The 26,812-nt window shown below is 47.9% G+C and overlaps 1 protein-coding gene across 1 annotated transcript; it reads left to right on the top strand.

The window, feature by feature from the left end:
* Positions 1-476: 476 nt before the first annotated feature.
* Tctn2 (tectonic family member 2) lies at positions 477-26,439 on the top strand. Its single transcript, XM_028766040.1, has 18 exons — positions 477-558; positions 739-846; positions 1,324-1,418; positions 3,520-3,715; positions 6,615-6,715; positions 8,165-8,361; positions 8,709-8,832; positions 10,226-10,367; positions 12,198-12,263; positions 13,463-13,597; positions 14,975-15,052; positions 17,484-17,561; positions 18,555-18,666; positions 21,492-21,598; positions 23,270-23,426; positions 24,631-24,756; positions 24,897-24,985; positions 26,085-26,439. The coding sequence occupies exons 1-18, from the start codon at positions 477-479 to the stop codon at positions 26,210-26,212; spliced, it is 2,121 nt and encodes a 706-aa protein (XP_028621873.1). The 3' UTR covers positions 26,213-26,439.
* The last annotated feature ends 373 nt before the right edge of the window (positions 26,440-26,812 follow it).

Genomic DNA, 26,812 nt, shown 5'->3' with positions numbered 1-26,812 from the left:
TTTGCCTGGATGTATGTATGCACATCATGTTCTTGTAGTGACGGGATTCCCAAGAGCTATAACAGGAAGTTGTGGGCTACCACATGGGTGCTGAGAACCAAAACCTGCTCTTCTGCATGAGCAGCAACTGCTCTGAAATGCTGAGCCATCTCTCCAACCCCTCGGTGTTTGTTTGTTTGTTTTGTTTTGTTTTTACATCTGGGATGTGTTGTGCTGGGCGGTGATCGGAAAACCCGCGCTCTTGCTCTGAACCAATCATGGAACAGAGCGCGGCTGGCCGATTGGAAGTTACCATGGCTACTGATCCTCTCGCTGGAGCTGTAAACCTGGACCAATCACGACATTCGCATCAGCCATTGGTGGTTGCCATGGCTACGGGCATTTAGCTTGGCAATATGGCGTCGGCCAGGCGGCAAAGGCCGCTGCTTTTTCTCTTCCAGGCTATTCTGGGTTTCTGAGGCAGACCTGCACCGGGTATGGGCTCTCTGTCACAGCTCAGCTTCTTGTGGGGACTCCTCCTGCTGCAGGGCGTCCTGAGGCCGCTGCGCGGGGACCCGGGTGCGTATGGCGGGGGTATGGCCTGCATGGCTCAGGCTGAGGGAATCTGGCTCGTAAAGGGCGAGACTTGCGGTTCCTAGGATCCCGGAAGCCAGGCCACGTAAAAAGCCAGCACACGCACCCCAGGTATAGGTTCTGCACCCGTTAACCCCTCTCCGTAAACCCTTCCTTCCCTCTTAGTTTTCATCCCACCTTTCATCCGGATGTCAAGCCCCGAGGTCCGCGCGTCCTTGGTCGGAGGAAGCAAGGATGTCACCGTGTCTCTGACTCCACTGCAGATCGAGGAAGGTAGGACTCTAGTTGTTTTTGGGAGCGTGGGTGCTGCCTTCAGAATTTTATTCTCAGCAGAATAGGAGTGGGGCCGGAAGGCAGTGTCTGTGCGTGTTGTAGGCCCTGTGGACTGGTCCTGGATAAGAGAGTTTGAAGTAAAAGTGGCCAACAAGCCAGGCATGGTGGTAGCACACGCCTTTAATCCCAGAATTGAGGTGGCAGACCCAGGTGGATATGTGGATATGTAGTCAGTCTGATTTGCATAATAAAACTTGGTTTGTTTTTAAGGAAAATAAAAGGCCACCATTCTTTGAGCTAGCTCCCCTGAGATTCCCACACAGTACCTCAGAGTTCTCATAAGAACAGCAGAGCCTTTTAAAATCCCGTTTGGCAAATGAGACATACTGTTTGACCAGTCTCATGTAGCTTGTCTGGGGGGATTCCTACCCCAGGCCACTCGACCCTAGCTACCTCAGATTCTAATTTCTCGCTTAGGAGTGTTGCCAGTTCCTACTTGTGGTGGCCTCAGCAATGTGACAGCTGATTGGAATGTGACAACGGATTGGAATGTGACTGTGAGCCCCCAAGCGGTAAGACCTAAGGCAACAGCTTCATTGCACCTTTGGAAGCCTCCTGTGTAGGTTTTTGCAGGGCCTTCTATGTATATGCATGTGTGTGTGTGTGTCTTAGGATTTGTGTTGTTACAAGGCAACTCCATGACCAAAAAGGCAAGTTGAGGTGGTTCGTCACTCAACCACCAATAGAACTCCAATAGAGCAGGAAGCTGGAGGCAGGAGCTGATGCAAAGGCCATGGAGGGATGCTCCTTATTGGCTTTCGCAGCCTGCTTTCTTATGGAACCCAGGACCACCAGCCCAGGGCTGGCACTAATTAAGAAAATGCCTTACAGCTGGGTATTATGGAGGCATTTTCTTGAGGTTCCCTCTCAACTAACTCTAGCTTGTGTAGATGCAAGACTACCTAGCACAGTGTGTGTGTGTGTGTGTGTGTGTGTGTGTGTGTGTGTATGTGTGTGTGAGATCTTCAGCTACTGGGAAGATATAAACACTTCAAAATCTTCTTGACAAGCTGGGTTCACAAGCTGGGTTCATACACTGGACCTGTGTTGAGTTTTTTCTACGTGTCCAAGTACTGTTTGCTTTTATTATTTTCTTAATGATTTATTTATTTATTTTATGCATGTGAGTACGCCACTGCTCTCTTCAGACACAGCAGAAGAGGGCATCAGACCCCATTACAGATGGTTGTGAGCCACCATGTGGTTGCTGGGAATTGAACTCAGGACCTCTGGAAGAGCAGTCAGTGCTCTTTACCACTGAGCCATCTCTCCAGCCCCACTGTTTGCTTTTGTCTTTAAGATGAAAAAGTGGGGGAGGGGAGCCGGAGAGATGATTTAGTTGTTGCACATACTGTTCTAGCAGAGGACCCAGGACTAACTAGCAGCACCCACAGCCCCTCAAAGCACTCTGTAACTTCATTCGGTTCCAGGGTCTCCAGCGCCCTCTTCTGGCCTTTGAGGGTGTTAGGCACACACATGGTACACACACATACACACAGGCAGAACACCCATGCTCATAATTATATATATATTACACACACACACACACACACACACACACACACACACACACGGGATTAGGAAGTGGGCTGGACATGGTGATGCATACCTTTAGCCCCAGCACTCAGGAAACAGAGGCAGGTTGATCTCTTAGTTTGAGGTCAGCCTGCTGTTCTTAGCAAGTTCAATGCTAGCCAGAGATACACAGTGAGATCATGAGATCTGGCAAGAAAGAAAGAAAGAAAGAAAGAAAGAAAGAAAGAAAGAAAGAAAGAAAGAAAGGAGGGAGGAGGGAGGGAGGGAGGGAGGGAGGGAGGGAGGGGGGGGAGGAAGAAAGAAAGAAATGGAGCTGGGTAAGCTGCTCAGTGTTAAGAGCGACTACTGCTTTTAACAGAGAAAGAACTAGAGCCAGTTCCCAGTCCTCATGTCAGTGGCTTACAAACACCTATAACTCTAGCTCCGGGGCATCCAGCATTCTTTTTGGGCCTCTGTTGGTTTGTACACACACAAATAAATAAAAAGAAAAAAATTTTCAAGACTTACTTATTTTGTATATATGAATATATTGTAGCTGCCTTCAGATACACCAGAAGAGGGCATCGGATCCATTTCAGATGGTTGTGAGCCACCATGTGGTTGCTGGGAATTGAACTCGGGACCTTTGGAAGAGTAGTCAGTGCTCTTAACCACTGAGCCATCTCTCCAGCCTCCAAGAGAAAAAAAATTTTTTTTAAAATTAGGAATTAACTATATTAGGAATATAGTTCTGCTGGTAGAATGCTTGCCCAGCATGTGCAAAACCCTGAGTGAATCCCAGCAGCACAGATGTGTGCACATACACACACCACATAAATGAGTAAATAAATAGCAAACGTAGTATGAGAAAGGCTCCAGAGCTTACGTGCCACAGGTTGGTTGACACTGAAGCGAGCGCTGCCATCTTTGTATGCAGGGCTCCTTTTGTAAGGTGCGCCATCTTGTACACAGCTCTTAGGTAAAACAGAGCAAGCGAGGCCCACGTGGCCTTCACAGTGCGTTCCGTTCCTCGTCCTCATCATTACAGACACTCAAGGTGAGTCACTTTAAAAGCACAGCTGTGTGTTTCCCTTCCAGAACATGCTGGAAGTGACCGTAAGGTGGAAGAGGGGTCTGGACTGGTGCTCCACAGATGAGACAGCCTCGTTCTCAGAGCCCCCGTGCATCGTGCAGACTCTGCTGGTTTCAGCATCCCACAATGCATCCTGCTTAGCACATCTGCTCATCCAGGTGGAGATTTATCCCAACACGTCTGTAACCCACAATGCATCAGGCAAGTGATGTCTGCCATCAAAACATTTTCTGTCAGCCACCATCTGAAGATTGTGTAGTGTGTACAGTGTGTTAGATATACCTCTGTTATCGGGTTGTTTTGTCTAGATCTCACTATGTAGACCAGGTTAGAGATGTCTTGCCTCTGGCTCCTGAGTTAATTTTTTTTTGTTTTTAATTAATTTATGTATGTATGTATGTATGTATGTATGTATGTGCCTGTGATTGGATGAGTGTATAGGCATTACGTTTGTGCAGGACCTGAAGAAGCCAGGAGGTGGAGACAGATCCCCTGTACCTGGAATTATGAACCACTTTGTAAGTAATGTGAATTGAACCCAGGTCCTTTGGAAGAACAGCAAGCGCCCTTAACCACCAAGCCTCGTCTTCAGTCACCAGACTCAACTCTTGGGTCTCTCTTGCCTTCCTAAATGTACTCTTTTCTTGGTGGGGATGGGTGTTAGTTTTTTATTTGTTTGTTTTGAGATTTTTACTCTGTATTATTTTATTGAGTTAAGATTGCAGCCAGGCAGTGGTGACACACGCTTTTAATCCCAGCACTGCCGAGGTAGAGGTAGGCGGATCTCTATGAGTTTGAGGCCAGCCTGGTCCACATAGTGAGTTCCATGACAGCCAGGGCTACACAGTGACAGTCTGTGTCAGACACCTCCCCACCTAATTATCTGCCTGTCCTTACGAATCTTTTGCAAATCACTTTTTTCAAGTGCCTTTGTGGAGAAGGTAGAATTGGTTCCCATGCGTTGGTACCCAAGCATGAGAAAATACACGAACAAGAACAGACGTGGCCTGCATTCCTCTGTGCTGACCCAGAGAGGCACAGCTATTGCTTTCTCTTCTCTCCTGCCATTCTGAGGCCGGCTAGAGCCTAAGCGTGCACTCTGTGTCCTTTTCTCCTACACTGTCTCTGACTCTCCCCTCCCACCGTGTGCCTGTCCACCCTGCACCAGACCTCTGTGTATCACTCAGATGGCGTGACTCTTTCTCCTTCTTAGGCTCCCACCTATGAATCTGTAATAAGCTCTCTAAAACTCAAAAGAAAAAGAAACAAGAGGGACCGCGGGTGCAGCCCGTGTGGTGGAGTACCTGCCTAGCATGCAGGACACTGTGGGATCAATTCCCAACAATGCAGAAAACTGAGCAAGGTGGTGCTTTTCTGTGATCCCAGCACTGGGAGGCAGGAGGATGAGAAAATCCAAGGTTGTTTTTGGCTGCATAGTATGTATGAGGATAGCCTGAGCTACATAAGACCATGTCTCTAAAAAAGTAACAAGAACGACATACAATGACATGGGCTAGCTTGCCATAGGTGCCAACCACCGTTGTTCTCTAGCCTGCATCAGACTCCAGCATCTCTTGCCTGTGTAGCTTTGGCCCCAGCCTTAATCTTACTAGGTAGCCAAGGTTAGCCTCTCCATATCCAAATCATCCTGCCTCAGCCCCCTGTGTGCTCCCGTTATGGATGTGCACCACCATGACCTAATTTCAATTGGTATTTTGAAACAGAGAGACTCACATAGCCCAGACTGACCTGGAGCTCACTGTGTTCCCGAGGCTAGCCTGAGCTCCTGATCCTACTGTCTTTGCCTCCCAAGTGCTGGGATCGAGGGCAGGAGCCATCATGCCCAGTTCATTTTTTAAAGGAAGAAGAAAACAGTATTTTTTTTAATGCTTAAAATGCAAAGCAAGCCAAGAAAATAACCAGTGGCTCCTTCAGGAAGCTCCCAGAGAAATCCAACGAGGATGTAAACGCCTTCAGGAGGCCCTCGTAGCAGCCATGATCCAGATTGTAGAGCACATACCGCTGGTCCGGGGGACCCATGGTCCCCAGCTCCCACCTCAAGAGGCTCACAGGTGTGGAACTCCAGTGGTCTCCGCTGACACCCGCACTCACATACACAAAGACACATAATTCAAAATCAGTTTATAAACTCATAAGAAAAAAAATGCATAGCATCACCGTCAAGTAGGCTTGATCCCCAGGGATGCAGGGATGGTTCAATATACAGAAGTTCATCAACGTAACCCGCTATATAAACAAACTCAAAATCAATTTATAAGTATTCCTCTGAGGAAAAAAATGCTTCAGTGTATTTACGAGATGTCTGGAACACCCGCCCGTGGATGGGCTGTGTAGATTTAGAACTCATGATGGTCTGACAGACCTAGTAGGCATAGATCCAAACCAGGAGGAGGGAAGGACAGACAGGAGTGTGTGGTGAGCAGACACACCAAGAGGAGCCTCTGTTTGCTCATATAGCCGAGAAAGGCCTCCTGGTACACTCAGTGTGGTCACACAGACTAACCCTACTGTGCTTGCCTGGTCTGTTGTCTGGTCCTGGATGCTGCTGCTTCTACTTCCTCCTCCTCCTCTTCTTCCTTCTTCTTGTTCTTCTTTTTCTTTTTTAGTTTTTCATGATAGGGTTTCTCCATGTAACCCTGGCCATCCTGGAACTCAACTTGTAGGCCAGGCTAGTCTTGAACTCACAGAGATCCACCTGCCTCTGCCTCCCAAGTGCTGGAAATAAAAGTGTGTGCCACCACTGCCCAGCTGGCCCCTGGCTTCCCTGTGCTGTGTAGAGTCTGTGAGGAGCCTTCTCAGCGGATCCATTGGCTTGTGTCCTTCAACTGGCTGTGTATGGATCTGAGTTCCAGGCCAGCAAGGTGTACGTAGTGTGATCTTGAGTCAAAACCACCACCACCAAAAACCAAGGGGTAGAGAAAACACCGGCCTTCCACACACATGTACACACACACACACACACACACATTCACACAAGCACAAATTGTGATTCAAGTCTTTTTTTTGGAAATGTCAAACACGTGTTCATGCCTTGTGGCATTCTTTTGTAGCTGAGCTTTTCTTGACGTGTACTTTTCAGAGAACATGACGGTCATTCCTAACCAAGTCTATCAGCCCCTGGGTCCCTGTCCATGTGACTTGACAGCCAAGGCCTGTGACATTCGCTGCTGCTGTGACCAGGTAAGGTTTTTTTTCGGTTTACCTGGCTATCTGAGAAGGTATGGGAGACTCCAGCAGTCGCCACCAGCAGCTTTTGGATAGGTGACAACAGAGATTAGATTTCACTTTGCAAATCATTTTTGTTTGGTTGTTTTGTATGAGAGAGAGAGGGGGGGGGAGAGAGAGAGAGAGAGAGAGAGAGAGAGAGAGAGAGAGAGAGAGAGAGAGAGAGAGAGAGAGAGAGAATGTGGTATGGAGGATTATTCTATAGTATACTTGTAGAGGTCAGAGGCCAACTTGTGGGAGGTCCCAGGAATAAAACTCAAGTTGTCACACTTGGCAGCAGACACCTTCACACGCTGAGCCACATTGCCAGCCCTTGTTTGTTTATTTAGTAACAAGTTTCACTGTGTAGTCTAGACTGACCTCAAAGTTAAGGTAGTCCTCCTGCCTCAGCTTTCCTGAGTGCCAGGATTGTAGGCACATATCACCACCCCTGGTTTATAATGCATACCTTAAAATCTTAAAATTTTAGACAAATGACGGGTGTATTCTCTCGTACCCAGGGTGTCCCATTTTTGCAGAAATATGGTCGTATGTGGTTGAGAATTTTTTTTTTTTTTTTGCTTCTCCTCCAGGGAAAATGAAATGTTTTGTTGTTGCCTTTGTTCATCTGTTCTGAGAGTCTCACTCTAGAACCTTGGTTAGCCTACGACTTGCTGTGGAGCCCAGACTGGTCTTGAACTTTTGATCCCCATGCCTGATTCTCCCGAGTGGATGAGGTCATACCTCTAGCTCTTGGCCTGGTTTGATGACATTCCCACTGAAGCTCACTCCCTTGAAGGCTGGAAGATTCTGACTGCACTCCACTGGGGAGCTGACTAAGGAACTTTGTGTTCATGCGAGTGTGAGGGACGGAGTTTGTGTGTGTGCTCGTGTGTGTGCACGTGAGTGTGCACATGTGTGTTCATGTGAGTGTGTGAGCATGTTATAGAGGCTTATATATGTGTGGTGTAGTGTGTGTGTGTGTGATTGCTTATGTGTCCAAAGACTTGTGGAAGCCAGAAGATAATACCTTAGGCACCATGCACCTTTTTTTTTTTTTTTAAACCATGCACCCTTTTTAATTTTTCTCTCTCACTGAACCTGCAGCAGGCAGAGTAGGCTCGGCTGGCTGGCTAGTGAGCCTCAGGGATTGCCCCTCTTCAGTGGCCTGGGCAGTCACAGGCCACCACACCCAGCCTTTCTATGTAGGTTCTTGAAATGGAACTCGGTCCTCATGCTTGCGTGCCAAGCATTTTACTGACTGAGCCATTTCCACAGGCCCAAGGAATTCTTCTTGCTCTGCGAAGCACTTTGGGAGGAGACTGAGACTCGTCTACCAGGTTGCACGCTGGTGGCCCCAGAGCGAATGTCCTCGTGTTGGCTGGGAGCTTGTGTGCCCTCGGCATCCTTTTATCTGTTTCCCAGGACTGTCAGCCGGAGGTCAGAGAGCTGTTTGAATGGTCCTGCTTCTCGGGTGTGTTTGGAGGGCACGTTAGCCCTCCGTTCCACCATCGCTGTGCAGTCAGCTCTACTCACCAGACTCCTGACTGGTTTCCCTTCCTGTGTGTGCAGTCGCCACCCTCCACCTCACCATTCCTCGGTCACTTCTACCACGGTGCCACGTGAGTGCCTGGTGCTGCCAGGGAGGGCACTCCTCCCCACGGTCACTGAGTTTCCTTTTCTTGGGTCCCTGACTTGACTCACAATTTTTTCTCAGTACCGTAAAGAAGCCCACACTAGGTTGTGGTTAGGGAGGCCATGTCTGACAGGAGTTCAAGGTCATCCTTGGCTACGCAGAGAGTTTGTGGTCAGCCTGGGCGACATGAGACCCTGTCTCAAAGCAAGAACAGCTGAAGTGTTACTAGTCTTTTTTTTTTTTTTTTTAATTGTTCTGGGGTGGGTCTTGGACCTGTGCCCAGGCTGAGCAGGCCCCCTGCAGGCCCACTGATCGTGTCTCCTGGTCTCGCAGTTCCCCCAGACATTCCCCCGGCTTTGAAGCCCATTTGCACTTCGACCTAAGAGACTTCGCTGAGGCCAGTTACAAACAAGGAGAGCCCATAATGACCACGAAGGGGCATTTTACCATCCCTCAGGTAATGCCTTCTATTTCAACACTCGGATTTACCTCGCATTGCCTCTGAGAATCTCCCTCTGAGCTTACCTTCCTCCTGTGCATTAACTGTTAACAGTCTGTAGACTGAAAAGACTCATTCTCAACCCCTGTCTTTGCTAAGTCGAAGCGGGAACCTGTGTCATAAACCCGGGGAGTCTCTGTGTGGACTCTGGAGGCGGTGGTTAGTCTCCAGTTCATTCCCTATTGGTGTTTTATGTTTTTATTGTACTGGGGCTGGTACCGAGAACCTTGTGTATGCCAATCAAGGGCTCTACAGCTGAGCTACACCCCCAGCCCCAGCCCTTTCTAAGACGCTCTAAATGTATGGTTGAGTATAACGTTCGGAATGTTGAAAAATCTTTTGAGGTTAGAAGGTCTTAAGTCAGGCACGACTTAAGGTGACACAACACATGCCTTTAATCCAGCACTCAGAGGCAGGGACAGTAAGAATCTCTGTGAGATCGAGGCCAGCCTGGTCTACAGAGTAATCTCCAGGACAGCCAGGGCTACACAGAGAAACCCTGTCTAAACTAACAAACAAAAGAATAAAAGAAGAAAACCAAACCAAACCAAATGTTAGAAGGCATGTGAAGTGTTTGCTTTTTGAGTCCATCATTAGGAAACCCTGTCTTTGGGAGTACATGGAATACCAGATAGTTTGTCTGTTATTCCTGCGAACCATTTTTTTTGTTTTGTTTTGTTTGTTTGTTTGTTTTTTGGTTTTTTTTTTGGACTTTCAAGACAGTGTTTCTTTGGGTACCAGCTCTGGCTGTCCTGGGCTCACTTTGTAGACCAGGCTGGCCTTGAACTGACATCTACCTGCCTCTGCCTCTGTACTGGGATTAAAGACGTGAGCCACCGTGCCTATCCCTGGGAACCAATTTTAATGTTACTGAAACTGTCTGGGGGCAGGAGGTGGTGCTTTGCAGTAGAGGCTATGGTTTTTCCATGTGGGGCCCTGGCTTTCCTACCTCCCTCCAGAATCAGGCTGTGATGAGGGAGACACCACGGTTGAATATACATCGTGACTTGTACACGTAGTGGACGCAGCCAGGGTCTGTCCCAGGTGTATTAGAGAACACTTAACTGTTAGTGGTGGCTTCCAGATTTGACTCCCTAAAGTTGGTCACCGTGGGTACTTACTATAGACATTGTCCAGCAATAGGGCCAGGTAGAAGAAAGCAACTCGGAGTAGGATCGGAGTAGGGTAGCCTCAAGATAGAGTCTCACACTGTAGTCTATGCTGGCCCTGAGTTCAGAGCACTCCCTGCCCGGGTGCAAGGATTGCAGGCTGGAGCACCAAGCTTGGCAGAAAGACCGTTTCTAAGACGGGAGGAAGAAATCAATGTACTGTAATTGTTCCTCGCCCTCAGGTGTCTCTGGCTGGGCAGTGTCTACAGGACAGTCCTGTGGCTTTCCTGAGGAATTTTGACAGTATATGCACCAGGGACCTGGAAGTACACCAAGGTCAGGATGAAATTGTCCTTGAGAACATGAAGATCCGCACGACGGGAGGTAGGCTGCCTTTACGGTTAGAATGGTGTTGTTGATAGAGAAGCCCTCCTTCTCCAGTGTTTGAGCCACTGGCTTGGCATCCGGTGATGGTTCAGCTGTTGGTTGAGGATGGTGTTTTCATGGCAAGAGTTCAGTCTGATTGAACTGCACCCTGCGTGTGTGATTGGTGTTTTCCTCTGCACTGGGCGTAGAACCCAGTGGTCTAGTACTGAGTAACTCCTCCACACCAGGGCTTTACTGTCAGTTATGTCAAATCTCCGTAATGTCATGTGAGCGGGCAGCTTTCTTTACAATACTGTATACCCGACACTTCTGAGTAGCCTCGGATCTTTCTGCACCTGCACAGAGAGCTGGCATCTTTTCAGCAGTGAGCCACCAAGCTCTTGTCTGTCTCTGCATTTCACCTCGATGGAAACATTCTTTTGCTGGTGCATCCCAAGAGGCTTGGGTCCAGGAACCCTGGCTAGGGGCAGGGAAGGACTGAAGAAAGGAGAGACACACACACAGTGTGAAACTGGGATGGGTCAGGGAGGGTTCTCTAACTGCTACTGTGATAGCCGGGAACCTCAGCGTGTGCATTAGGTACAGTGCAGAGGAGGTTAGCTGGTCTCTGGAGGAGGTCTCTGTAGGCATTGGACTCAGGCTGTAAACGTCCAGGAGGAAGCTGCACTTGCTAGTCTTTGCATATGCTGGTGAATAGTTCATAAACACTTGTACTGGGACTCCCAAAGAAAGCTTTGCTGTGTTTTTGTTTTTTTTTTGAGCCTGGCCCATATGGGTAACGGCTTTGCCAATTTGCCATGGGCCAGTGGGTCCCAGAGTCCATGTTTATATCAAAATACACATTGGCTCAGGACCTCACCCACCCCAGACTTCCTCTTCTCCTTATGCTTGTTTTTTTCCTTTATTTTTTTTTCAAGACAAGGTTTCTCTGTGTAGCCCTGGCTGTGCTCAAACTCACTCTGTAGACCAGGCTGGCCTCGAACTCAGAGATCCACCAGCTTCTGCCTTCCAATTGCTAGGATCGAAAGTGTGTACCACCACTGCCTGGCTTTATCATCATCTTTTGAAAGCACACATCTGTGCTGCTTTTTCTTGGGAGGGGGGCAGAGGTGGGGGTGAGAGGGGGGCTTATTATTCTATTGTATGGGTCAGCTATGTGTTGCTGTCCACCTGTGGGCACCACCCCTTCCTGGTTTTGTGACCAGTGCTGGAGTGAGCACTTGAGGACACAGTTTTGTGGGATAGATGTTCCTTTTCCTTGGGCACAGTCCTGTGAATGGGATCACCATGCCATGCAGCTTCCTTGATGAGCTCAGGGGACAGAACACTCTTCCAAAGTGGCTGCTCCGTGTATATTCCACCCTGCAGAGCAACAGCACAGGGACTGGTACCAGCTCCTGCCACCCTTCTGTGCAGGTGTAGTGAGGGGCCAGGAGCAGAGGGATCCCAGCCTCTGATGGTGTAGGAGTGAGGAGAGGGCTGGGAGGCCTCTTGCCACAGGAATGGTTGCACAGTAGCCCTTCTCCTCTTTCTCTTCCTTCTCTTCTTCCTCCTCCTCTTCTTCCTTCCTCCTCCTCCTCTTTTTTCCTCCTCTTTTTTCTTCTTTCTTTCTTTTCTTCTTTTCACTTTTTGTCTTTCTCCTTTTTACTTACTTTATTGAGGTAGTATTGCCTAGGGTGTTCCTTCTATCTTCTGAATGCTGGGATTGTAAGTCTGGGTCACAAAGCTGCCTGGCTCCTTATTACCTTGAAATGCCTCCTGTGAGTAGGTGGGCGCCCCCGTGATGGACCACATGTTGCTGTGGAAGTTAATTCTGTGTCTTTTTAGGCCTGGTCACACCAACAGTCACCTATGAGGAAGCCCCTGACCTGGACAAGCGCATCACCAGTCCAGGTGCGTCAGTGTTACACGTTCATGCCAAATCTATAAAACACACGTGCTCATCTATAAAACACACGTACTCATCTATAAAACACACGTGCTCTTTTCTGTTTCATTTTGGTTTTGAGGCAGGGTCTCAATCTGTGGCCCTGGCTGTCCTGGAACTGTCTATGTAGACCAGGTTGGCCTTGAACTTACAGAGATGCTTTTGCCTCTGCCTTCCCAATGCTGGGATTAAAGGCGTAAGCCACTATGTCTGTATCATTTGTTTTATATTTGATTTTGTTTGTTTGTTTGGTTTGGTTTGGTTTGGTTTTTCCAAGACGGAGTTTCTCTGTGTAGCCTTAGCTGCCCCGAAACTCACTCTGCAGACCAGGCTGGCCTCAAACTCACAGAGATCTGCTGCATACCTTTGCCTCCTGAGTGCTGAGATTTGAAGGCATGCACTACCAAACCCAGCTTGTATTTGCTTATTAAGATTTATTTTTATTATTGTTTTAAACAACTTTAATCTGTGTGTGTGTGTGTGTGTGTGTGTGTGTGTGTATGACATGTGTGCATGTTTGTTATGAGTGGAGGCATATGCATGGAAATCAGAGGACAACCTGGGCTGTGGCTCTTCGTCTCCTCCCACCTTGTCTGAAATGGGGCATCTTGTTCTCTGCCAGGCTAAGCACCAGAATTGCTGATAGGCCCCCTCAGCTGGCTTTCTCTAGGGATCTGAGCTGTCTCTCCTGCTGGCAGTTAACCTGCTTTGCATCTGTGAAGCCATGCAAAGCTGCCCTAGCAGCTGTGTGGGTGGGGCTGACGTGAGTAGCCCTTTGTTTTGAATGAAGGTGTGGTTTGTGTTCCTTTCCAGTGGTTTATGACCTTGTTCCTGGCTGTGTGTTTAGAAGCCTCTGCTTCCGGAGCATGAGTGTCCCCAAGTGCCTGCTTGTGCTCCTGCTATGAGCCAAGCACTGAGTTCACAGGAATCAAAGGAAAGGGACAGAGTTATTCAGGGAACTGAGGTCGAATGGAGGATGTGGCCGACCCTGACTTGAGACCACAGGAAGCTCCATGGAGGAAGAGGTAGCCAGGCTTCCTTGGGGAGCTGGAGAGACAGGTTACCGGGAGCCCACTGAGGCAAAGAGAGAGCACCCCCACCCCCCAAGTAACAGATTGTAGCTCAGAAAGAGTTTTCATTTATGTGTATATTCTTGTCTTTGTAGACACAATTTTAAGCGCCGGATCGGCCCCCAGAAACGTGAGTGTGGAAGAGCATTATGTTTTCAGATGGCAAAATAATTCCATCATCGGCCTAGACATCACAGTCATCAGGGCAGAAATCAGCGCCCACCAGAGAGGTAATGTCAGTGAGAGGTCCAGAACGTTTTCAGTTCGAAGTGTCTCCTTCCCCAGTGGTTTTCGGAACTATAGCCCCTGAAATGAAGCCAGACTTGGTTTTGTTTTTTAAAGATTTATTCATTTATTTTATGTATATGACCACACTGTCCTTGACACACCAGAAGACGGCATCAGATCCCATTACAGATGGTCGTGAGCCACCATGTGGGTGCTGGGAATTGAACTCAGGACCTCTGGAAGAGCAGTCAGTGCTCTTAACTGCTGAACCATCTCTCCAGCCCGAAGCTAGACTTGTTAACCCTGTGTGTTTTTCACTGAATCAAGGATTCAGGATTCTTTTGCACATCAAATGAAATTTTGTGCCAGGCATGGTGGCTCACACCTGTAATGCCAGCACTCCCGAGGCTGAGGCAGGAGGATTGGCAGTAAACTCAAGAGCAGCCTGGGTACATACAGTAAAGCCCTGTCTCAAAAGAACAAGGAAAAAAAAGTGATTATTATTATTTTTTTAAAGTAGTACCTGGGCTGGAGAGATGGCTCAGCTGCTCTTTTAGAGGACCTGGGTTCTGTTCCCAACATCTCTACCAGGCAGCTCAGAGGAGACTGACCATCTCCATAGACACCTGCACTGGCATGCACATATGCACACACACACATGCAATTAAAAATGAAAATAATAATGTAAATAGTACCATTGGGCTGGGAAGACAGTTCTACCAGTCACTGAAGCCCTCTGCTGCTGACAACCCGAGCTTGATCCAGTGGAACCGACAAGGCTAAGGTGTCTGCGGTCCTCCATGTGTTTGCCAGTTCTTTTGTATCACACACATGCACACGAAATAAATAAGATGTAACTTTAGAATAAGGAAGAGAATAGACTGGGCATGCTAGCACATGCCTTTAATCTCAGCACCCAGGAGGCAGTGGTAAGAGGATCTTTGAATTCGAGGCCAGCCTGGTCACAAAGAAGTTTTAGGACATCCAGAGCTACATAGAGACTTTAAAAAACAAAAAAACAAAAAAAAACAAAACTACCTTAAACTGGACGGCTTATTAAAAAATAAAAAATTCTAAATAAAGACAAGGTCTCACTGCATAGCCCTTAGCTGGAATTTTCTGTGTAAACCAGGCTGGCTTCAAACTCACAACCTCCTGAGTGCTGGGATTAAGTATGTGCAACACCACCTGTCTTGTTTCTGTTTTGATTCTTTTTTTTTTTTCTCTTCAAGAAAGTGCCTTGATGTGTAGCCCTGGTCTCAGCCTCAAAGCAATCCTCCTGCCTCAGTCTTCCAGCATGCACGCATCATGTTCATGGGAGTTAATTTCTTTCCCAACAAAATGGTGCACGTTATGTTTCCGGTTTCTTTTGTTTCTAGGAACCATGACCCAGAGATTCACAGTGAAGTTTTTAAGCCATAACAGTGGTGGTGAGAAGGAATTTTCCGGAAATCCAGGTAGAATGAATAGCAGTGCTACTCTTCTGCACAGATCTTAGGGTGGCATCCTGGGCTGTCCCGTGGTCATGAGGAACTATCTTGAGTTGCGTTTGTCTCCATGACCAGTTTATCCCATGACAGTCTACTTTCTCCTGTGGTAAATTTATATTTTAATACACAGTGTTGCTTTGCATGCAAATTTTGTTCTCTTTGGCCTTGGGTCTTCATTCTTTTTTTTTTTTAATTATTTATTTTATGTATATGAGTGCACTGTAGCTGTCTTCAGACACACCAGAAGAGTGCATCGGATCACAGATGGTTGAGAGCCACCACCTGGGTGCTGGGAATTGAACTCAGGACTTCTGGGAGAGCAGTCAGTGCTTTTAACTGCTAAGCCATCTCTCCATCCCTGGTCTTTTATTCTTCTGTTTTGTGGGTTTGTTTGGTTTTGGTTTGTTTTTCATATGGCTCTTCTGTGTAGCTAGTCCTGGCTGTCCTGGAATTCTCTCTGTGGACTAGAGGTGTGTTTGCCTCTGCCTCCTAGTACTGGGATTAAAGACTTGTGCCACTGTGCTTGACTCTTTCAAGATGGTTTTGTTGTTGTTGTTTTGTTTTAATTTTTTTTAGTGATTTATTTGTATTTTACGTACCTTGGTGTTTTGCCTGCATGTGTGTCTGTTGGATCCCCCGGAACTGGAGTTGTTCCTTACAACTAGAACAGTGGTGAGCGGTTGTGTGGGTGTTGGGAATGGAACCCTGGTCCTTCAGAAGAGCAGCCATTGCTCTTAACTGCTGAGGCACCTCACCAGCCCCTTGTTTAAAAATAATTGTTATGTTTTATTTATGTTTGTGTGTGTGTGTTCATGCACATGTCCCACTTGTGTGCAGGCACCCGTGGGGATCAGAAGAGAGTGTGAGATTATTTGGATTTAGAGTTTCAAGCTGTTGTGAATCACCCAGCATGGGTGCTGGGAACCAATCTTGTATCCTCTGGAAGAGCAACAAATGCTCTTAACCATTGAGCCATCTCTCTGACCCCTGGGTTTTGTTTTTGTTTTTGTTTTGTTTTGTTTTTGAGATGTGGTGTTTGTGTGCAGCCACCGTTGGCCTCAAACTCTTGATTTTATGCCTTTCTCTCAGCCTCAGAGTAGCTAGGATTAAGGGCACAGTACTATCACCTGGTGCCACTGGCCTTTCAAGAAACCTGATACTCTTGGTGTGGGCCACTGTCCTCTGAGTAGCCATTACTACCTTAGAGCAACTGTGGCTGACTGTATCTACGAGAGACCCCCAACAAGCTCAGGCCTGCTCCCCTCCCCAGCTGTGTGTGGGCTTGGGAGGTACCGTGGGACAGGAGGTCACCACCCATGCTGGGTGGAATTCTCAGTGATGCAACTGTCTACAGTCATCCACACTCCTGTGAGCCAGCCCACCAATGCCTTGTGTCTCCTGACTGCATGTTCATTCGTGTCACCTCAGGAAAGGCTAACACCAGCTTGCTATTCATTTATCTTCTTATTTCGCCGTCCTTTGGCCTCTCGGTGCCTGTTACATCCCGTGGGTCTGCTCAGCACTTGAGATATGGTAACATATATGGTAATATTTTAGATAAGCTGGGATAAATCAAATACATTAGGAGAGGCTGGCATTCAGGAATGGTGGGAAATAAGGCCTGACATAGAAGTGGTACAGAGACCTTGACTGGCTCCTGATTTGCAGCACTGGCGGTAAAGCACACTCGGGGATGGAGAGGGAAGTGTGGATATGCACTGAGTAGGCCTTTGCTGTAGGGAGTTGTTTTGGGAAATGTCGGTGCCGTTGCTAGGTAGATGGCACAGCCTTCAGTGTAAGTGGTTTGCCTTGTGAGCCTCCTCCCTCCACACCTCGAGAACTATGGTTACACATGGGTTCCATCACGCCTGGCTAAGAATTTAATAAGTCAAACAAAAAAAAATGAAAATAGTAAATAGAAATCACCATCCTCCTGTCTCAGCCTCCCAGGTGCTGCTGTGCTGGCTGCTGGGGTGGTGTGTACAAATGGCCAATGCCCAGGCTCCCTTAGGGTTCCCATTGCTGTGAAGAGACACCATGACCAAGGCAACTCTTCTAAAGGACAACATTCAATTGGGACAGGCTTACAGGTTCAGGGATTCAGTCTGTTATCATCATGGCAGGAAGCATGGCGGTGTCCAGGCAAGCAGGGTGCTGGAGAAGGAGCTGAGAGTTCTATATCCAAGGCAAACAGGAGATGACTGGCTTCCAGGCAGTCAGGAGGAGGGTCCAGCACCCATCTCCACAGTGACACGCTTCCTCCAACAAGGCCACATCTTCTAATAGTGCCACTCCCTGGGCCAAACACCCTCAAAGCACTCCAGCTTCCCTCTTGCAGTTTTACCTTCTTAAGGGGACGGAAGATGGCAGCTCTCCTTGCTTTGTTTTCTGTGTCTAGGTTACCAGCTTGGCAAGCCGGTCCGAGCCCTGCATACCAACGGGATGAATGTCACCACGCTGCACCTCTGGCAGCCAGGTAAGGTGGTTTTGCCATTTGTGATTGGCTAAATGTGATCTGCCCCCAATAGCCTGGAGTTGGAAACATTTGCTGCCCTTTTGGTTTATGGCGTGTGGGGAGGGGCTGCGTTTTGTGTTTCCGGGACTTTTTCTTTCTTTTTCAAGGATGCTTTGCATGTTGTACCTAAAGTACTGGGTAAGAGCGATTCAGGCAGGATTGTGCTGTCTGTTGCCTTAGCCCATCATGCTGTTCCTTGGAGCCAGAGCAGCTCCCTCTGAACAGAGGGCACCCCAGCATGGCAGAAGGAGTTGTCCACACCTGCCAGAAGCAGCAACATCTGGTTTACTTACAGGAAGTCCCTGCACCTGGTTCAAGAATTCTTGCACAGAATGGTGCCTTCGTTTGGCTTTGAAAGGATCAGAAAGATCAGAGCAGTGGTCCTCAGCCTTCCTGAGGCTGTGGCCCTTTAATACAGTTCCTCATGTTGTGCTGACCCCCAGCCATAACGTTATTTCCTTGCTACTTCATAACTGTAATTTTGTGACTGTTATAAGTTGCGGTATAACTACCCGGCATGTAGGATATCTGGTATGTGGCCCCTAAAGGGGTCATGACCCACAGGTTGGGATTAGAGTTTTCCAAAGCCAGAAACTTTATTTTTGCTTTTCATTGTTGCTTTTATTTTGTTTAGCCAGGTGTGTTGGTGCATTCCTGTCGTCCCAGCACTTAAAAGGTGGAGGCAGGAGGATCAGGAGGTCAGGCCATCCTCAGCTACATAAGCAATTCAGGCCAGCCTGGGCTATGAAAGACCTTGTCTCCAAAAAAACCAAAAAGATAAAAATTGACACCTTTTGTTTGTTTGAAACAAGGTCTTTCTGTTTGCCCAGGCCGGCCTTGTACTGCCATACCCCTGCCTCAGCCTCCTGAGTGCTTTGGAGAGAGTTTGCTGGAAGTCCTTGAAGTAAGTCTTTACTTGTACTTAGCAGTGAGGGGCTCATCCTTCTGTTGCAGCTGGAAGGGGCCTGTGCACATCAGCCGCTCTCAGGCCCGTTTTATTTGGAGAAGACGCCTTTTCTGGCTGCCTGTTGGAAGTTGGGGTTAAGGAGAACTGTACCCAGCTCAGGTGAGTCTCTCGTTGCTTGGTTTGTGTGAGACAGGGTCTCACGTAGCCAAGAAGATCTGCAACTCCTGAGTCGTCCTGTCTCCAACTCCCCAAAGCTGGCTCACTGAGGAATTTTCCTGCATTTTAAGTGGTCTCCTTAAAATTAATTTCCTGAGTGAATGTTAAAGACAGAAGACTGAAAAGTTGCAGTGAACTAAAGATGGTGTGGACACACACAGCGCGTGTGACAGTGAGTGGTGGACACACAGGTTTGTTTTTAACATTTATGAAATGATTATTGTGTGTGTGTGTATAATGTGTATGGACACAGGTACATGTATACCGTGTGTGTGTGTGTACAGGTGCATGCATGCCCTGTTATGGGTGTGTATGTATAGGTACATGCATGCCCTGGTGTGTGTGTCTGTGTGTGTCTGTAAGGAGGGGGGTATGAGAGAGGTGGGGGGGAGAAGAGAGAGGGAGGAGAGGTTTAAGCATGTCCCAGTGTTTGTGGTGTGTGTGTCTGTGTATGGGAGAGTGTTTGTGTGTGTATGTGCATATGTGTATATGTGTGTGAGCATGTGTGTGTGTGTGTGTGTACAGGTGCTTGCATGCCTGGTGTGTGTGTGCCTAGTGTGTGTATATGTGTATATGTGTGTGTACAGGTGCTTACATGCCTGGTGTGTGTGTGTGTGCATGCCTGGAGTGTGTGTGCCTGGTATGTGTGTGTGTGTATGTGTGTATATGTATGTGTACAGGTGCTTGCATGCCTGGTGTGTGTGTGCCTGGTGTGTGTGTGCCTGGAGTGTGTGTGTGTGTGCCTGATGTGTGTGTATATGTATGTGTGTGTACAGGTGCTTGCATGCCCTGGTGTGTATGTGTGTGTACAGGTGGTTGTGTGCCCTGGTACATGTGTGTGTGTGTGTGTGTGTGTGTGTGTGTCTTACCCTGAGCCATCCTGGTAGCTCTGATGTTTTTTGTTTTTGTTTAAGTTATGTAACAGTCCCATAATGTATTTAACCATTGGGAAGTAAGTGACACGGGCAGGCACTTGCTCATGCCTCTGTCCCAGCACTCTAGAGGCTGAGGCAGGATTGCTGCTTAGGGTCACCTTGGGCTGCACCTAACACCCTGTCTCAACATACCATCAAACAAATGGTCTGTTGGCATGACTTGGCAGGGAAAGGCACTTGCTGCCAAGCCTGATGACCTGGGTTAAAAAACCAAGACTCATGTGGTAAAAGAAAACCAACTCACTAAGTTGACCTTTGACCTCCCCAAGTATGCCCTGGCTCATACATGCACACACACACACACACACACATACACACACACACACATACACACACACACACACACACAAATGGCTAAAAAACTAAAGACAAGGAAAGGCGAACAACCGAGCGTCGTTTAGGCCATTCGTGAAGTTCTGACAGGCTTTATCTAGCTCTACAGTATTTTCATCACCAAAAGTAGAAATCTGTATGTGTAAGTAGTTACTCCCCCGGTTCTCCTCCACAAAGCCTCAGGCACCAAGCACCCTGCTTTCTGCTTTGCCTGTTCTGGATATTGAAATGGGATCATACCCACCCGGCCATTTTCCGTGTCACAGCATGCACCAGAGCTCCATCTGTTTCTATGGTGACTCGTAGCCTGCCTCTGTGTGTCTGTTTATCTCACATCTTGTCTAGCCTGGGTTGATGGACATCTGGCTTTTCCGTCGTTTGGCTGTGTGCTGCTGCTGCACACAGGCCCGTGCAATTTTCTGTTTGAATGTGCTTCCCATTCTTTCTGTCTGTGCCCCCAGGGATCGAAGTGCCAGGTCATCTGGTAATCCCCTTTTCCATCTGCAGAACCCACTGTTACTACAGTGGTGGCACCTTATTGCCCTCCTTGCAGCAGAGTGGGACGGCTCCAGGTTTTCCACACCCTCCCACCAGTTGCTATTTTTCTTGTTTTCTTTCTTTTTCCTCATTTTTTTTTATAACATTTATCTTTATTTTGTAGGAGGGTGTGTGAGCATGCATGTGCTTCACATGTCAGAGGACAGCTCTTGGGAACCAGTGCTCTCTCTGACCACGTTGTAGGGTCTAGAAATCCAACTCAGGCTTTTAGGCCTGCATACAAACTTTCCACCCACTGAGCCACCTCACTGGCCCCTCCCAGCACATTTCCCGCCTTAAGATTTATTCATTTTATGGTATGAGCGGTTTTTTTGTTTGTTTGTTTGTTTTTTTTTTTTTTTTTTTACCTGCATGTATGTCTGTGCACCATGTGCAGGCAGTGCTTGCAGAGGTCAGAAGAGGCTGTCAGATGCCCTAGAACTGGAGTCTCAGATGGTTGTGAGCTACCAAGTGGGTGCTGGGAATTGAACCTTAGCCGTGGGGGCTGGGTGAGATGTCCATTGCCAGCACCAGGCAAGGAGCAAGCATGTATTTAAAAACTGACATGCTACAAACCCAAGTCTGGAGAACAGCAAGCATTCCTTTTGTTTGTTTGTTTGTTGTTTTTCCAAGACAGAATTTTTCTACGTAGCCCTGGCTGTCCTGGAACTTGATATGTAGACCAGGCTGGTCTCAAACTCATAAAGATCCTCCTTCTTCTGCCTCCCAAGTGCTAGGATTAAAGGCATGTGTCACCACACCCGGCTAGCAGCAAATATTCTTAACTGTTGAACCATCTCTTCAGCATACACCCACGCATATACATCCTGGTTTTTAATGCCAGTTGCTCCAGCAGATTTTTATCTGGGCTCCCAGCAAAGACGCATGGCCACTCTTGGAAGTGGACTTGAGGACCAGCCCCGCTGGCCACTGACTGAGAATCTTTATCTTCCTCTCTTGCAGGGAGAATGTCCTTCAGAGACTGCATTTGCTGATACAGGCAACACACGTGGCGAGCAGAGGCAACTCGGACTACGGCGATCTGAACGATGGCTGGCTGGAGGTCATACGTGAGTCACACTGGCCACACAGAGGGGCTTACTGCCCTTGAGCCTATCGTCACCAGCCATGGCTCGAGAGCCTGTTGCATTTGCCCAGGGCTCTCTGCCCAACTCTCTCATGGCTTTTGCTCGAAGAGGAAACTATCTTGAGCTTCCTCTTGCTGAGAGTCTGGGCTTGACGGTGTATAGGGCACATCAGTTTGCACTTCTGTTTTGAGCACCCAAGAATATTGGCATTGAGAGTTGACCTAGTAATTTATAGCGAGTGAAAAACGTGGTGCTGAGTGAAAGGGGCTCTGACACAGTCCAACCAGGACCTCCCACTCCACCTGTGTACAATACAAATGTGTGTTGAAAGCAGAGTTGTGAGTGCTAAGAACCAGGGAGGCACTCTTGTGGTCTGGAGAGTTCTATACAGGGAGGTTTGAAAGTGGATCTGGGGCTAAGATGTGGTTCCGCGGGGGCTGGAGAGATGGCTCAGCGGTTAAGAGCACTGCCTGCTCTTCCAGAGGTCCTGAGTTCAATTCCCAGCAACCACATGGTGGCTCACAACCATCTGTAATGAGATCTGATGCCCTCTTCTGGTGTGTCTGAAGACAGCTACAGTGTACTCATATAGATAAAATAAATAAATCTTAAAAAAAAAGAAAAAAGAAAAAAAGATGTGGTTCCGCATGATGTCTAGTGTGTGTGGAGAGCCATGGGTTTGAACCCCAGCACTAACTTCCCAGGTCCTAAAACAGTCCAAAAAAAAAAAAAAATCAGGAGACAGCCTGAGACAGTGGGGATGGTCACTCAGTTCTGAACTGTTCACTTTAAGAGGGGACTGGCAGGGGATTGGTTACCCATAGAAATCAAAGATGCTCAGATGAATTTTAAGTATCTTTTCAAATATGACTTCTATTAGGGCGTAAATGTCTGGAATGGCCTTGTAACTATTTACCATGGTTCTGTACTGTCCCTGCCAGCACACTCTGGCTTTCAGCGACAAGCTTAGACACTGGGTCTTTTTTTTTTTTTTTCCTTTTTTTTTTGTTTTTTCGAGACAGGGTTTCTCTGTGTAGCCCTGGCTGTCCTGGAACTCACTCTGTAGACTAGGATAGCCTCGATCTCGAACTCAGAAATCCGCCTGCCTCTGCCTCCCAAGTGCTGGGATTAAAGGCGTGTGCAACAACCGCCTGGCTTTTTTTTTCCTTTTTAAGAAAAGATTTTTAAAAATTTATTTATGTATGTGTCTGTGTGGAAGTTTATACCATATGTGTGCTGGTACCCTTGGAAGCCAGAAAGGGGCATTGGATGCCCTGGAGGTGGAGCTACAGGTGATTGTAAGCTGCCATATTAGTGCTGGGAACTGAATCTGGGTCCTCTGAAAGAGCAGTAAGTGCTCTTAAATGCTGAGCTGTCTCTGCAGCCCCAGACACTGAATCTCTGTGTTTGGTTTTATTCTGTGGGTTGGGACCTCATTCAGCACACAGGGAAGCATTTAGACACCACCCAGGTGAGTAGCCCCTGCTTCTAGATGCTGTGAAGTCCTATAGTCATGGAATGACAACACCCTTGCTAGAGAGTCAAGCCTCCGGTCTCAGAGCCAGAACATATCACCTTCCACCCCTTTGGGTATCATGTGTGACACTGTAGGACAGCTGCTATTAACAGATGTCTAACTTGACATTCCTGCAGGTGTCGACGCCCCTGACACAGGTGCCGATCTGCCCCTGAGCAGCGCAAATGGCATGTGCCCGGAAGTTCCAGCCCACCTCTCCATGCGCATCCTCACTGCGGAGGCTGGCTCTGTGGAAGGGGTGGCTCAGCAGGAGATCCTGGCTGTGGAGACAAGGTGTGGTCCCTTCCCGAGAGTTGCCAAAGTCAAGAGCAGGAAGACGAGTAATGCTAGGGCAGGAATCTGCACACTTGCAAATGATTGTTAAGAGATAGGGCTGTGTAAGTGGAAAGCACAGACATCCGCCCTCAGGAGTATTTGTAAAACTCTGTATAAGAGATGATGCAATATCTGGGGAAGGCCAGGGCTAGCAAGGGGCTGCTCCGTGCTTGAGGGTACTTAACTCTGTGGGCCCGGGTGGCATATTGGTGACAGAATGTGGCCACTGGTTAGAGGCTTTGCCGGCCCCCATAGGTTCAGATCATGGAGCTGTGTGTGACTTTGGACAGTTTGCTATTCAGTAGCCTTATCTAAGACATGACAATGCCTCTGTGCATTGCATCATTACCCTATGTGACAAGTTCCACTTAGCAACAAGTGATGGGTGCTATTCAGTTTGGGCGAGTCCCCATGCCTACAGGGTCACAGAGATCTCTTTTCTGTTTATCTCCAGCTCACCCTGTCCTGGAACTGTCTTCATAATCAGGGACATCCTCCTTAGTCCTGTTAGGTCAGCACCAGCCTCACCTTGCCTGGGCTTAGTAAAGAGAGGCCGCCTTGTCAAGACAGATATAGGCAGACTTTCTTCTTTTTTTGTTGTTGTTGTTCAGCCGGATCATGTGTTCCTTCTGGAGCCATTCACTATGTCCAGAACTATCAGCTGCTCTGGCAGGCAGGCTCCGGATTCAGGCTGGTATCTTCTGACCCACTGAACAGAGAAAGCAGGGAGTGGTGTGTCCCCAACCCCCATGGAAAGTTGGGGTGCAGTTACCAGAATAGGGCTGGCGATGCCCCATCAGGCCCACTTCAGAGCGTTGGGATGGAGCCAGAGCTTCTTTGGCTAAGCAACATCCCATCCCCACAGTACTGTTCTGAGGATTCCTTGCCAGAATAGGTAAAAAAAGCACCTTAGTTCCCTGCTGCGGCCAGCGAATCCCTTCGATAAATGGTCAGCCACTCTTCTTATTAGACTGTGGGAGACAGGCTATCTCTGTTAAGAGAACCCTTATGCGGGGACTTGGATTGGAGGAGGGAGCTGGCCAAGGCAGCCAGTGACGGGTACAAGGGCTTGTAGAGTCTGGGTCTAGACTTGATGCAACACTTGGCTTCCTAGACTTTCAATGGTTGGTGGCCACACTACCTTACCGTTGTCCCCTTCTAGGTTTTCCACAGTGACCTGGCAGTACCAGTGTGGGCTCACCTGTGAGGACAAGGCCGACCTCCTCCCTCTCAGTGCCTCTGTTAAGTTTATTAACATCCCTGCGCAGATGACCCGCCCCCCAACGAGGTAAGCCAATGGCCGACAGGCTTACAGGGTCCTTCCTGCGCAGATGCCCCGCCCCCTGACCATGGCCAGTAGCTGACTGGCTCGCAGGTTCCTTCCTACTTCTCACTTGTTCTCCCCGCGATGCTCTCATGTTTTTGTAGATTCCAGATCAACTTCACAGAGTATGACTGTACCCGGAATGAGCTGTGTTGGCCCCAGCTTCTGTACCCTCTGACCCAGTATTATCAAGGTAGGAAGCACGGTTTCTGTGTGTTGTTTGTTGTGCCAATTAAAACTGTTTACGTGTCAATGTGTAAACGTCCCGGACAACTTAAAACACAAAAGACTTAAAAGAAGAAACCACACCAACGTTGATGTTTAGAAATTATGGTTATGATGTTTAAATGATAACAAAGAGTGGTTATCTCTAGTAATCGCTAAATTATCACCTTCAACGTCAAGATGTCGTATGACTCAGTTGTTGGGATGGGGGGGGGGGTTGTTCACTGCAAGTGTGGTTGTTCCCTGTTAAGCGTTATAGTTGGCAGGGAAACAAGCCAATAAGAAATGAGAATGAATGAAAACTCAGTTCAGCCAGACTTAGTCGTCCAGGCTGGGTCAAACTTCAGGAGTCTGATGTCAGGTGGTTTATTGCCAGCATATTTAAACACAGTACAATCTGGGAGGAAGTTTCCTGGTATAATCCAATCCCCAGTACGCAAGGAGGCACAATTAACATCGAAACACAACTCAAAGTACATGTCCCTTCTTTCAAGAAAGGTTCTAGGGTTGGAAAGATGGCTCAGTGGTTAAGAGCACTGACTGCTCTTCCAGAGGTCCTGAGTTCAGTTCCCAGCAACCACATGGTGGCTTACTGGTGTGTCTGAAGACAGCTACAGCATCTCATATACATTAAATAAATGATTTTTTTTTTATTTTTTAGAAAAGAAGGCTTCTAGAGTAGATTACTTGTGTTAGCTTAAGAGCCTAAGGAGGGATCTGGCACGGTCTCGGTCATATAGATGGTATAGAGGTCATGTGGGCTGTTAGCCATCTCTGGTTGTGAGAGCCTGCCGGAGCCCTTGGCAGTACAGATTACATAAGGTCCTTTAGACTGTTAGCCACCTCCGGTCCTGATTGTGGGGTCTTGATATGGCATGGTCCCACAGATACTGCAGCTCACCAGGCTGTTAGCCACCCCCATTCCTAGCCTTCTGCATGGACAAACAGGTTGTGTGTCCTTTCCTTTGAGAGCACAATCATGTCTGCTCAACATTTCTGGTTTCCCTGGTGATCTGCGGGCACAAGGACCTTCATGCTCTTAACAACTGCCTTTTGCTGTCTTTCAGGGGAGCCCCGGTCTCAGTGTGTGGCCAAAGGCCTGATGCTGCTGTCACTCCTCTCGTTGGCCATACTCCTCAGGCATCCGTGGGTCGGGATGTGCAAAGCCTGGTGCTCGGCTCCAGTCTACCATTAGGGTTTCTCAAAGATTCAGAGCATCCACTCAGCAGCTCCCTGTAGGCCTGTGTGCCTCCCTGAAACCTGTTGGTCTAAGATAGGGTCTCTCTATGTAGCCCTAGCTTGCTTCTAAGCTCACAGAGATCTGCCTGTCTCTGCCTCTGGAGTGTTGGGTTAACGGCACGTTCCACAGTGCCTGGCCTCTCTGAAACATTTTAATAAACCAAATGTCTATTTTTGTAGAAATTCTTAGTGCTAAGTGAGTGTACATCAAATATCGAGATGTTCACAGTGGCTCCGAATGCTTGTTCTCGGTTCTCGCTGGTTGCAGGGGAATCGAAGGTGTCCTAAATGTCAGAGACTTAAGCCCAGCACGAATTTCTAATCACAGGGGGTTTATTTTTGACCAGACTTGATGCAAGCAGGTAAGCATAAAGAAAAGATTGATTACTGTCACCTATTCCAGAGAAAGGGCTAGAGCATGCTTTATAAAGGCTTTTAAATTAAAATTGAATTTTATATTGTTGTTACTATTACTATGAATGTGTATGTTTGAGGAGCGAGGCAGGTGCAGGGACATGGGGGCATGCTTTGGGAGTAAGTTTCCTCCCTCTGCCTT

This window comes from Grammomys surdaster, unplaced genomic scaffold (genome assembly GCF_004785775.1).
Source record: "Grammomys surdaster isolate TR1022 unplaced genomic scaffold, NIH_TR_1.0 166, whole genome shotgun sequence".
Taxonomy (NCBI): Eukaryota; Metazoa; Chordata; class Mammalia; order Rodentia; family Muridae; genus Grammomys; species Grammomys surdaster.
The sequence above is the reverse complement of the archived record's forward strand: the minus strand, read 5'-3'. Positions and strand labels throughout refer to the sequence as shown.